The sequence below is a fragment of the Poecilia formosa genome, unplaced genomic scaffold (genome assembly GCF_000485575.1).
Source record: "Poecilia formosa unplaced genomic scaffold, Poecilia_formosa-5.1.2 Scaffold777, whole genome shotgun sequence".
NCBI classification, from domain to species: domain Eukaryota; kingdom Metazoa; phylum Chordata; class Actinopteri; order Cyprinodontiformes; family Poeciliidae; genus Poecilia; species Poecilia formosa.
In genome coordinates, this window is record NW_006800716.1 from 73,578 (window position 1) to 85,654 (window position 12,077).

At 37.7% G+C, this 12,077-nt stretch overlaps 1 protein-coding gene across 2 annotated transcripts in view; it reads right to left on the minus strand.

The window, feature by feature from the left end:
* syk (spleen tyrosine kinase) overlaps nt 1-12,077 on the minus strand; it is a 40,924-nt gene that overhangs the window by 5,157 nt on the left and 23,690 nt on the right. For both annotated transcript variants that reach the window (XM_016666702.1, XM_007543166.2), the window contains 2 exons: nt 3,179-3,388; nt 2,172-2,361 (listed from right to left, as the gene is read on the minus strand). In XM_016666702.1, the coding sequence (XP_016522188.1) occupies nt 2,172-2,361; nt 3,179-3,388 (400 nt within the window). The remainder of the gene's footprint in view (nt 1-2,171; nt 2,362-3,178; nt 3,389-12,077) is intronic.

A 12,077-nucleotide genomic window follows, 5' to 3' on the forward strand; every position in this document is an offset into this window, starting at 1 on the left:
GTCATAACTATTCATGAAGACTTATTGATGTTCATGACAGGTGTTATGTCATGTTTATGACAGTGTCATGACAGTCTTATTCAACCCCCTTCAAATAAAGTGTTACCAGATTTTCTTTACTCTTAGTGTCTGTATCAGAAGTATTTTCAGCTCCCCGTTTCCTCCCTTTTGTTCTTCTTCGTCTTCTTTTCTATTATGGTGGATTGAAAGCAACTTTAAGGTGCATACCGCCACCTACACAAGTGTGTAGCAACACTGCTTTACATCTATTAAATTCTATTTTTTAAATTTTGTATTCTGAAGATAAATAAATAATGCTTTCCTTAATCTGTAAATATCCACTATGTTTTCTTCATTTTCCAATTAACCCCCTTTTGTTTTCCCCAGAAGATCTTCTTAGCTTCCCTGTGCCATCTTCTCCCTGCCCGTCAACCTGCTTCTGTGCTAACCACTCTTACCTGCAGTCAATTAAGGTCATCAGCCCTGGTTTTGTCTAGCTCCCTACCTCCCAGTATTTTAGCCTCTCATTCATTTCCATTCCTCATCAGATCCTCATTTTCATTTACCTCAGTCCTCTGTGCTTCCCTGTTTTCTCCTTGTGCCTCCTGGTTTGATGTTCTTTTGGATTTATTTTTGTTGCTACCTTGGATTTTGTATTTTTGGTAAGTGCCCATCATCATTTCTACCATTCTACATTAAATCATCAAAAAAAACCTCTGCCTCTCTGCATTTGGGTCCACCTCTCCACTACCAACATCATGACACAGTGGCACCAAGATCTGAAAAACACGTCCCTTAAAACTCGAACAAACCAAAACAGTTTCTGTGGCCCTTATTAAAAACTCAACAGACACGAAATGGAAGAGCTACTGAAACCACATTAGCAGCAATACATTAAATCCCCCATTTGTTGTGCATCTCTGCGTGCAGTGCAGTGGATTTAACTCATCATGCAGGGCCGGTCCAAGGCTGTATGAGGCCTTGAGCAGAGTTTGACTTAGGGGCCACTCTTCATGCTAAAACCATCAGCATCTCTAACAGCTTCTGTGTTAGATTTAATCTGGGAGAAGGGAGTAGTTTAACTGGCCAACCTAAAAAAGCAATAAGTTATAATTGCAGTTTATTCATTTGTATAGGTGAACAAACAGAGCTCAAACTCAAAGATTAAACTCACAGCATCAAATTGTAACAAAACAATCTAATTATGAATATTGTTCTTTCAACTTCTACAAAGTAAACTTGCCAGCTCCTTTAAATCTTACATGTAAATATTAATCAGTTTAAAGTCTTTTAATTTTTGTATGATGAAATCATTGAATCAAATTTAACAGCATTGATAATCTCAAACAAATGTTACATTTATATAACTGTGGTCTGTGTTAAAATATTAGCATTATGGGCTCTTGAAGCCCTGGGGCCTTATGAAGCCGCTGACATAATTTGGATTAAATAAGTGCAAATAATTAATATTCATTTTAATTTTATTTGTTGATTTGTTGTTTTTAAGACTAGTTGTGGGTTTAAATAGCGTTTCACTGGCGATGTTTTCCCATAACATATAATTAGTAATATTTTTATATTTCCAGTCTACTTAACATCTTTTAATACAAAAACACGGTGGACCGCCTCAGCGGTCCGACCACCAGGCTTAGAAAGTTTTCTGGGGGAAACCCTGAATTTTGAGGAAAGTGTTTAGTTTAACAAATTTTGGAATAAAAAAAAATTGGAAAAAGTGAAGCGCTGTGAATACTGTATTTATTTGCTTGTTTGGAATATTTTATTCCTACATGTGAGGGAATCCATATAAAAGTAACTCTTAGTCCCCTAGTTTTAAATCTGTACATTCAATTTTGTTAGAAAATTGAACATTGGTTGTTGAATTTCTAAAAAAGGGTAACCTGAGCTGTCTGACTGATATTCATGCAGGAGAGTTGGGTGGTGAACAAGGAGTAATTATAAACAAGGCTCAGCTATGAGGGAAAGGAAGTAACTGAAGTTGAACTGAAGAAATGGGAGAAATGGCCTTCAAAATATATAGGGAATGTGGGAAACAAGGCAGTTCTAAATACACACACAAGAAAACACACACACACACACACACACACACACACACAGAAAAAGAAAGAGAGATCCATCCAAAAAAACTCAACATCCTAGAGTCTTGACATTACCTTGTAGTAGTTTTGCTCTTCTGCAACAGCTTTCGAGAGTCCAAAATCACTGATTTTTGCATAGTGCTGTGTGACCAGCAGTACATTCCTGGCAGCAAGATCTCTATGAACGAAGTTATGCTCTTCTAGGTATTTCATCCCCATAGACACCTGATGAACCAGCTCTGTGATGTTCTTTACTGATGTGTTTCTGAAATTTAAGCAGAAAAATGTTCAGCTTGGATCTGAAGTACTGAAAGTTAATTTAGGGTTAAAAGAAAGCTTCAGGTAAAATCATAAACTGGTTTGGACCATCCAGACAATTTGAATGAGAATATAGTAATATGACATTTCATCCAGTATCTGTAAAACACCTCTATATTTACACCTAGAAGATGTATAGTCATATATTAATCAATGCTGAGTATTCTGAAGCTAAAAGTTTCATCAGCTGTTGCTACAATACAAACAGATTTATACTATTATTTAGGAATCTAATATGACTTTAGGAACACAATAAAACTGAGCTCTTGCAGTTTTTAAAATGTCAAACTCTCAGTTACTGTTTATTTTCTGAGATTTGTTTTAACTATAGAAATGAACACAAGGAATTGAATGTTCACCTTCTGAACATTTGCTAGAAAAAGCAAAACAAATCAAAGATTTGTTTAAATTTAAGTGTATTTACCCACAGTGAAAGTATTCGGCCGCCTTGTGTTAATACTTTGTAGCGCCGCCTTTTGCTGCGATTACAGCTGCAAGTCACTTGGGGTGTGTCTATCAGTTTTGCACATCAAGAGATTCTTGCTCATTCTTCCTTGCAAACAGCTGGAGCTCAGTCAGGTTGGATGAAGAGCGCTTGTGAACAGCAGTTTTCAGCTCTTTCCACAGATTCTCGATTGGATTCAGGTCTGGACTTTGACTTGGCCATTCTAACACGTTTATAAGTTTATTTGTGAACCATTCCTTTGTAGAATACAATAGAATAGAAATATCCTTTATTGTCCCACTATGCGGAAATTACATACTTGTTTTTCTGGAGGAACTTGTTCAGTGGTCCCAGTTCAGCCAGTTCCATGACAAGCATGAGGTTTTCTGCCTCACAGATACCAATCATTCGAACAATGTAAGGATTGTCCAGCTGCTGCATGACATTTGCCTCTCGCAACATTTCTTCACGCACCGACGGGTTGTTATCATCATTCTTCAGAATTTTAACAGCAACTGGTTTCTCTGTTCTAAAACACAGAAAGGTTAGCCTTAGAATGTTTTGTTTCACATCACATAAAAGATAAGAGCGAAAGGATGATTTCAGACAACAAACAACAACAAAAAAGCCAATGTACAATATTTCAATGCAGTACATTATACAGTTTCTCTTCAATAAAATGACAAGGTCATATATACTGATCAATTTCATCAGCAGTACAGGAAATATTTCATTCAACAAAGACTTCCATGTCTCACAGACAGAGCTGGAGAAAAAATTTTCATGAAAGCCTTTTTCCAGTGATTGTAATTAGTATAGTTCAAATATTTTTTTTTAGGGTTTTTGCTCTGACATACAGATCATTAATACAACCCAGGATTGTTGATTATTTACAGATTTAAGTATAACAAAGCGTTCAGCTTCAATATACTATGTTGCAGGGAACAATAGAAGCCCAGATCACATTGGTCAACATTTATGGAGCTAATCAGGACAACCACTCCTTTCATAGGAATTTCTTTTTTACCATACCGACCATTCCTGGAAAATATATAATTAGTGGTGACTATTGCCTTGATTACTACAGACCAATAGCTTTAGCTAGGGTGATATTATCTAAAGTGTTAGAAAAAAATCTTGCTTGATTGTCTTAATCAGTTTATTAGTACAACAAATCAATTTGGTTTCAAAGCCAAGTTGGGAGCTGATTTCTGTATTTATAGCCTGAAAGAGGCAGCAAAAGCATATCTAAGAAAAAAATAATCTGTTTGGGTTTATTGACGCTTCTAGGGCCTTTGATCAGGTCAATCACTACAAGTTATTTGATAAAATAAAACAGAGAGGTGCTCCAGATATTATACTAATTTTAGTTTACTGGTATTCAAACCAGAAAATGCATGTAAAATGGGGTAACAACATCTCTGCTTCTTTTGGTGTGAGTAACGGTGTCCGTCTTTCACCTGCCCTGTTTAACTTGTACATGGATGACCTGTCAAAAGAAATGAACTTCTGTAAAACTGGATGCATGATTGGTGATACTCTGGTCAATCACTTTATGTATGCTGATGACCTGGCTGTCCTCTCACCCAGCAGTGCTGGTTTTCAGCGGCTATTGAATATCTTCTCTGATTATGGGTTGAGATATGATGTGCAGTAAAATGCTAAGCAAACAGTTGTGCTAATATGTAGGACTAAAGCAGACAAACAACTTTGTTCCCCTGATTTTTTTCTGTCGGGGTAAAAGTTAAATGTTTGTTCAAACACTAAATATCTGGCTCACTACATCACAGACTAGCTCTGTGACGATGATGACATTTACATCTAAAAAATCTCACTAAATAATAATAATTATTATTATTTTGGGTTTAACTCAATCATCTTATTTATATATACGTACATACAAAATTTCCTCTGCTACATACATCTCTCTCTCTTTTTATCTATCTATCTATATGTAACAGAGAAAAATTTGTATGTACGTAAATAAGATGATTGATAAGATGATGATTAAACCCAAAATAATAATAATAATAATAATTAATAATAATAATATGTATGTAGTGAGAGTTTTTAGATTTATATGTTTAGAGACACCTAGGTGCGAGTGAGGCAGTTCTTCACTACATTTTCTACTTATTTTTGAATACAAAAGTAAAAGCGTCTTATTTTAAAATGCTTTTATTTTGAAATTATACATCAGATCTGGTTGACGTTTGCTGCTGTTTTCCAGAGATGTCCCTCTGTCATCCAGAAGTGAGAGAAGTCACTGGAAACAGAGAGTTTTCAAGCAATAAGCACGGCAAATTGGGGGGGGGGGAGTAAAAACATGCTTTTTTAATAGGCTTTTATTTTGAAATTAAACATCAGATCGGGTTGACATTTGCTGGTTTTGTTCCAAAGGTGTCCCTCTTCCGCCCAGAAGTGAGCGGAATCGCTGGAAACAGAAAGTTTTTCAGGATTGCATAATGTCCCCAATGATTTCTGATACATTATTTCTTTTTGCAACTGCAGCGGCTGGAAATCTATTTGGAGTATATCAAACATGGACCGGATGTGCGCTTTTATTGTGAAAGCAGCATGTAAATGGATGTACCATAATGTCTTGAGCTGTCGCGCACATGAATATCTTGACCAATCCAGCTGTTCGAAGAGCCGGCTAGTTTTACCGCAGTGTTAATGTTAGCTAAAGTTATTAAACTACATTACTGTAACGTTAGCCCTTAAAAGGCTGAGGAACAGTTTCTCTCCCCTTCAGACTCCTGAACTCAATCATCTAATTCAACTTCATCTTGTAAATTATTTACACACACACTTTTTTAAATACCTATACATAATTTTTTATTTATGTATTAAATTTCGTAATCTCTGACCCGAGTTCAAATTTCGTACTACAAACAAGCAAAGGCGGTATGACAATAAAAAATTCTTGAATCATTGAACCAAACTGTGCCACCACAACACACTGGACCAGAAACGAACCTGACTTACTGCCTGCATGCCGGCAATGCGGAACAGATTCTGACACCAGTCTTGCAGGATCCTAACAGCCCATATCAAAGGGCCCAGCACCAAAATTACTGACTGTTGTGCAAATTAATTATTGCAAACCTAAAATAACATGATAAATTGTGTTTAGCTGTACATAAACTAAATAGCCATGACTTCTGCTAACTTAAAATCACCTCTACTTTGAACAGCTGGTCTGTTGGTGCTTGGGAACTCTGATGGATTATAGGTGGTATTTGGTGCAGGGGCGGGGGGAAAAGTTAGGACTATGGAAGGCCCCTGACCGACAGGGGGCCCTCCACAAAATAGTTTTTTTGTTTGTTTTTTTTCTTCATAGAAATAGAAAAGAATGGGGCCCTGTCAATTACAAAAAAATTTTCATGTTTTTTTAATTGTTTTTATCAGTAAAAAATAAATGTTACCACTCCCAGACCAAAACGCACACATCCATTATTTACACTGAACAACCCCCCTGGGTCTGCATGAAATGGTTCGTTCCTGCTTAGCGCTTTGACAGTGACAGTGTTCAGCACAGACATAATATAGAGGCGTCTATGCTTATAGACGCCTCATGGACCGCTCTCGCCTATTGTCACTGACGAGATTTAGGGCGGCCATCTTGGAGCGGTACACCACTCCACTCATTTTGTTTAACAGGCACAATGACGTATCAGCGCATTTAATCGATCACAACACGCTTTTTTATTACTGGAAACCATATTCAAACATCTATTAAAGCAACATTTATAAACAATTGTATTTTTTAAGTATGTTTTTAATACATAGTTCAGCATATTTAAATATGCTTAGTGGCTATAACACTATAGCCACTAAGCTATAGTGTTAGCTTAGTGGCTATATATTCGATATATTCATCGAATATATCGATGAATATTCGATATTCGAATGAATATCGAATATTCATTCGATATTCATCGAATGAATATTCGATGAATATCGAATATTCATCGATATCAGAATATTCTGATATCGATGGATGAAGAGCATATTACAAAGCACACAGCCGTTCATAATTTATTTAATAAATTATTTAGTAATATCAATATATATTTATATACAAACACAAATAAATAATGATGAATAATGACACAGATTAATAATGATTAATACTGAATAATATATATTAGATTTATTTATTTATATGTATATATACATATATAGCCTAATATAAATTATCTGTTCTAGCTTCAGAGATTCAGCAGCTGAGATTGAGTCCAAAATCCGATGCGAGATTCATCCGTGCTGCAGTGAATCCGTCTCTCTTTAAATATATTTCCCTCTTCTTCCTCACATCGTGTCTTTAGGAAACCTTCAAAGGAAAAACAGAAGATTTGGGATGTATCTTACTTTTGACAGAGTGAAAGAATTACATATAAATAATAGTCTTTACCACCTGTGTAAACTTTGCTGGTGAATGTTATAACAAGTAATAAGTTTTATAATATGTTACATTGTTTTATTTCTAATATAGGCCCTTGTGTCAGATAATCTAAGTCAATGTTAGAGAATAATTAATTTTTTTAGATGTACAGAATCTCAGTTAGCCTTCATAGCGGGGCTGAACCCGTNTTGGTGTGAGTAACGGTGTCCGTCTTTCACCTGCCCTGTTTAACTTGTACATGGATGACCTGTCAAAAGAAATTAACTTCTGTAAAACTGGATGCATGATTGGTGATACTCTGGTCAATCACTTTATGTATGCTGATGACCTGGCTGTCCTCTCACCCAGCAGTGCTGGTTTTCAGCAGCTATTGAATATCTTCTCTGATTATGGGTTGAGATATGATGTGCAGTAAAATGCTAAGCAAAACAGTTGTGCTAGGATCAGGTGTGACAACTCACACCTGATCATCATCACCCTGATCTCCAGCTGCTGCCATATAAGGACAAATCCTCCTCCTGCATGGCGTCAGATTGTTGTGAAACCCTCAGTGGTAACACCTTCAGGCCTGCTGTAGCTACTTAAGCGATTTGCCTGGTTACTAACCTGTCTGTCTCTTCCCTTCTGTCCAGTTGGCCCTTCCTGTCCCCGATCCTGACCTACTTCACTAGATTTGGACCTCCTGGCTTTGACCCCCTGTCTGTCTGACCCTGAGATCAGGAACCGCTTGACCCGGATTTGGATTCCCTGGCTCTCACCCTGGCCTGTTTGACTGTGAAAAAGCTGATCCTGTATTTACTGCTCAGTCCCTGCATCCATCATTGTGGATTGTGTCAGTGTAGCTCTGATTTTGGTCTCATAGTGCTGATGGACATTATACTCTTTCATCACAGCAACATCTTCATTGCAAATCAAACGGACACACTTTCTGTTGATTTCTTTGAAAAAAATACTCATTTTCCCACCGTGTTTGAAATCTCTTACACTCACTTGCTATTTTGCGTTTCTTCGGTGCTGCCATTTCTGGTGACTAACGGTAAAAGTTTTTCTTCACTTAATTTTGTTTCTGTGGCTGGCTCCATCTAGTGTTGAAACCGAGAAGTCCAACAGAGTTGAGCTCAAGCTTCTTGTGCAGGCCATATTCAATTATATTTTCAGAATTTGCTGCGGGGCAATAAAAACTGGCCCGTGGGGCGTAGTTTGGACACTCCTGGTCTAAAGACTAGACTTGTAGCCAAACTTTGGTTGTAGTTTGGCTACAACTCCCCCAATGGTATCTGGTGACGAAGCCAAAATGTGGAAATGGTCAACATAGAAAATGACTGCAAGAATGTTAGGGTTGTGTAGTTAAAGTTTGCTGTTAGTAATTACTTAAAATTAACTTCTTGCACTACACTAGGGGTGGAAATTAGCACCCGCCACTGGCCAAATGTGGGTAAAAGTATGAAGTGGTGTGTAAATTGGAGCAACGCACCCGCCACTGTGGGGGTTGACAATTTGAACAGAACAAAAAAGAAGCTGCATTCAGTTTGAACTTCTGTCCAGGAAAAAGAAGCTGAATGCAGCTTCTTTTTTGTTCTGTTCAAATTGACCGTCTGGACTACAGACTGATGCATTTACGAGTACAATCTGCTTCAACCATCCTCATATTAGACTTCAATGTTATTGGACTGTTGTTGGACTTCCCAGTCCATTTTGTTGTTCAGGTGATATTCACACTCCTTTACAACATCCTCTTCTTCTCACAGGATGATGGAAATAGTATTTTTCTTTTTCTGTATTTTCTGAAATCCATAATTTCCATTGTCTTGTTTATGTTCAAGATATGGATATTATTTACACACCATGCCACAAAAGCTGTCTGCCAGCTGTCTGTTCTCAGCTCTTTATCCATCTTGCATGCCCAATAACTAGAGATTCAAATATTTCTGCAGATGACAGGTTTCTGACTTGAACTGGAAGTGTGAGGCGTATAGACTAAAAAGAGATAGTGTGCTGCTGACTACCTGTTATATACAAAACCTTTCAGTCTTACAAGCTGTGACTAGATTAGTGGCAGACATCACTAATCAGGGAAATTGTTGAAGCCGCCCCCTGTGTCTTCTGAAATTTCTAACAAAGCAGATTAGTCTAAATTATGTTAAATGCACTTGAGAAATCATGATCCTCATATCACACCATCTGAATCTCCAGACTTTGTCCGGTTCAGCCTGTTTAGCTGCCTGTGAGATGTCTGTTTGGCTGGGGGCAGGAGAGGAAGATGCTAAGCTTGTTTCTGATTTGAACCTATTACATTTGTGTTGAGCTTCTTGACTCTGTCCAGACTTCTATCTATCTGGTCCAACTTCTGCTTGAAGCCTGACCAAACATCTTTCCTGTGTTCTCCTGGAACACAGGAACCATAGTGTCAAAAATATTTCAACCAATAAAATCTGCATCTATGCATAAAATTGCACATTTTAAACCCTCGTTTGCAAAAGGGTTCATACTTTTGTAAAAAAAAATAATAATAAAAAAACTAGAAAAAGTTTAATTTTATTGGAAATATACAATCATACTCAAATTATAAGATGTACTTTTTTAGATGTTCTTTTTTCAGACTAGAAGTATCTTATAATAGCCTCTTAGCAAATAATAAACACTGCATTTCAGCCTACATTTCAGTTTTTTGTCATGTTCTGTACATTCTGATTTTAAATATTATGATTTAATTTGATGTCGACAGAAAATCATCACAATTACCAAAAATATATGCTTGAAACCAAATAGTTTGTGTGTGTGTGTTTAGTCTGTATAATATGTTAATTAGAAAATTCAGAGACTGAAATAAAATAACTTTTCTGTAATATTTAATATATATACACTATTTTGCCAAAAATATTTTCTCACCCATCCAAATTAGCGCAATTCCAATCACTTCCATGGCCACAGGTGTATAAAATTAAGCACCTAGGCAGGCAGACTGTTTTTAAGAATATTTGTGAATGTTCGTAAATAGGTCGCTTTCAGGAGCTCAGTGAATTCCAGTGTGGAACTGTGATAGGATACCGCCTGTGCAACAAATCCAGTCTTGAAATTCCCTTGCTCCTAAATATTCCACAGTCAACTGTCGGCTGTATTATAAGAACCTGGAAGCATTCGCACAAAAAGTGGGTATGCAGCGCATGCAACGCATAGGGGCGCTGCACCAGAGGGGATGTCAAAACCCCGTCTGGAGGGGGCGGCGCGCCGATGATGTCTTCGCATACACTTCAGCGCGCCCTTACGTTCCTTCACCTCACACACATAACGGGGTAAATGTCGTGAGTTTTACCTTTCACCTGTCTTTGTCTTGGGGGGGGTAGAGCGAGCATATGTTTTTTACGCTCCTTTACCCTGACGTACCGTCCTTCGGAGGGGGGAAGGGGGGTCAGTGGATGCTGAAGCGCATAGTATGACTTTCTGCAGAGTCAATCACTACAGACCTCCAAACTTCATGTGGCCTTCAGATTAGCTCAACAACAGTGAAGGGAGCTTCATGGAATGGGTTTCCATGGTAACCAGCTGCATCCAAGCCATACATCACCAAGTGCAATGCAAAGCGTCAGATGCTGTTTTGTAAAACTCCTGACACTGGACTCTAGAGCAGTGGAGGCGCATTCTCTGGAGTGACCAATCACACTTGTCTGTCTGGCAATCTGATAGACGGTCTGGGTTTGGCAGTTACCAGGACAACGGTACTTGTCTGATTGTGTTGTGCCAATTGTGAAGATTTTTCGAGGGAGGATTATAGTGCGGGGTTGTTTTTTAGGAGCTGGGGTTATCCTCTTAGTTTAAGATAATTAGTCTGAACATCCTTACTAAATCCAGCACCAATGCTATACCCAAACATAACAAATGCATAAAAAATTACCCATTTTCAACTACTTAATTATAAAAGACCAAAAGAAATTCCTGATCCTGGTTCCTGCTGTCTGGATATCCACCCACTACTTTCTTTTAAAAAGGTCTACCTGTCATTACAAATGATCTGATCCAAATAATAAACTCAATGTTTTCATTAGGTGTTTTTCCTCAGGCTTCAAAAACAGCAGTTGCCAAACCTCTGATAAGAAAGAAGAATCTGGACAAATCACTACTTCAGAATTACAGGCCGATGTGCAACCTCCCATTCAAAATTATTGAAAAAGCTGTGCCTAAACAGTTAAATAGCTTCCTATCAATAACAAAATGCTGTGATGTGTTTCAGTCTGGCACTGAGACTGGCCTAGTCAAAGTGTTCAATGACATACATATAAACTCAGACTGGAAGGTCCAACGATGCTGGTTCTGTTCGACCTTATTGCAGCTTTTGACACTGTTGATCATGACATATTACTAAAACAACTGAAGAGTTGGGTAGGACTCTGGTCCAGAACTCAACTGGTTCAAATCTTACTTAAAGAAAAGGGATTTCTCTGTTTCAATGGGAAACTTCTCATCAAAGAGGACAGAAGTCATATGTGGGATACCCCAAGCCTCAATCCTAGGACCCCTCTTATTCAATATCTATATTCTCCCACTCACTAACAGAAAATAAGATTAGCTACCATAACTACGTGGACGATACACAGCTCTCCATTATGATGTCACTAGGTGATTCATAACCTATCCAATCACTGAGTAGATGCTTAGAACAGATAAATGTGTGGATTGTGCCAAAACTTTCTCCATCTGAACAGAAACAAAACTGAAGTTATTATTTTTGGACCTAAAGAGGAGCGATCTAGCTTCAATGCACAGCTTCAGTTATTGCAACTGAAAACCAGCGATCAGCCCAAAACCTGGGAGT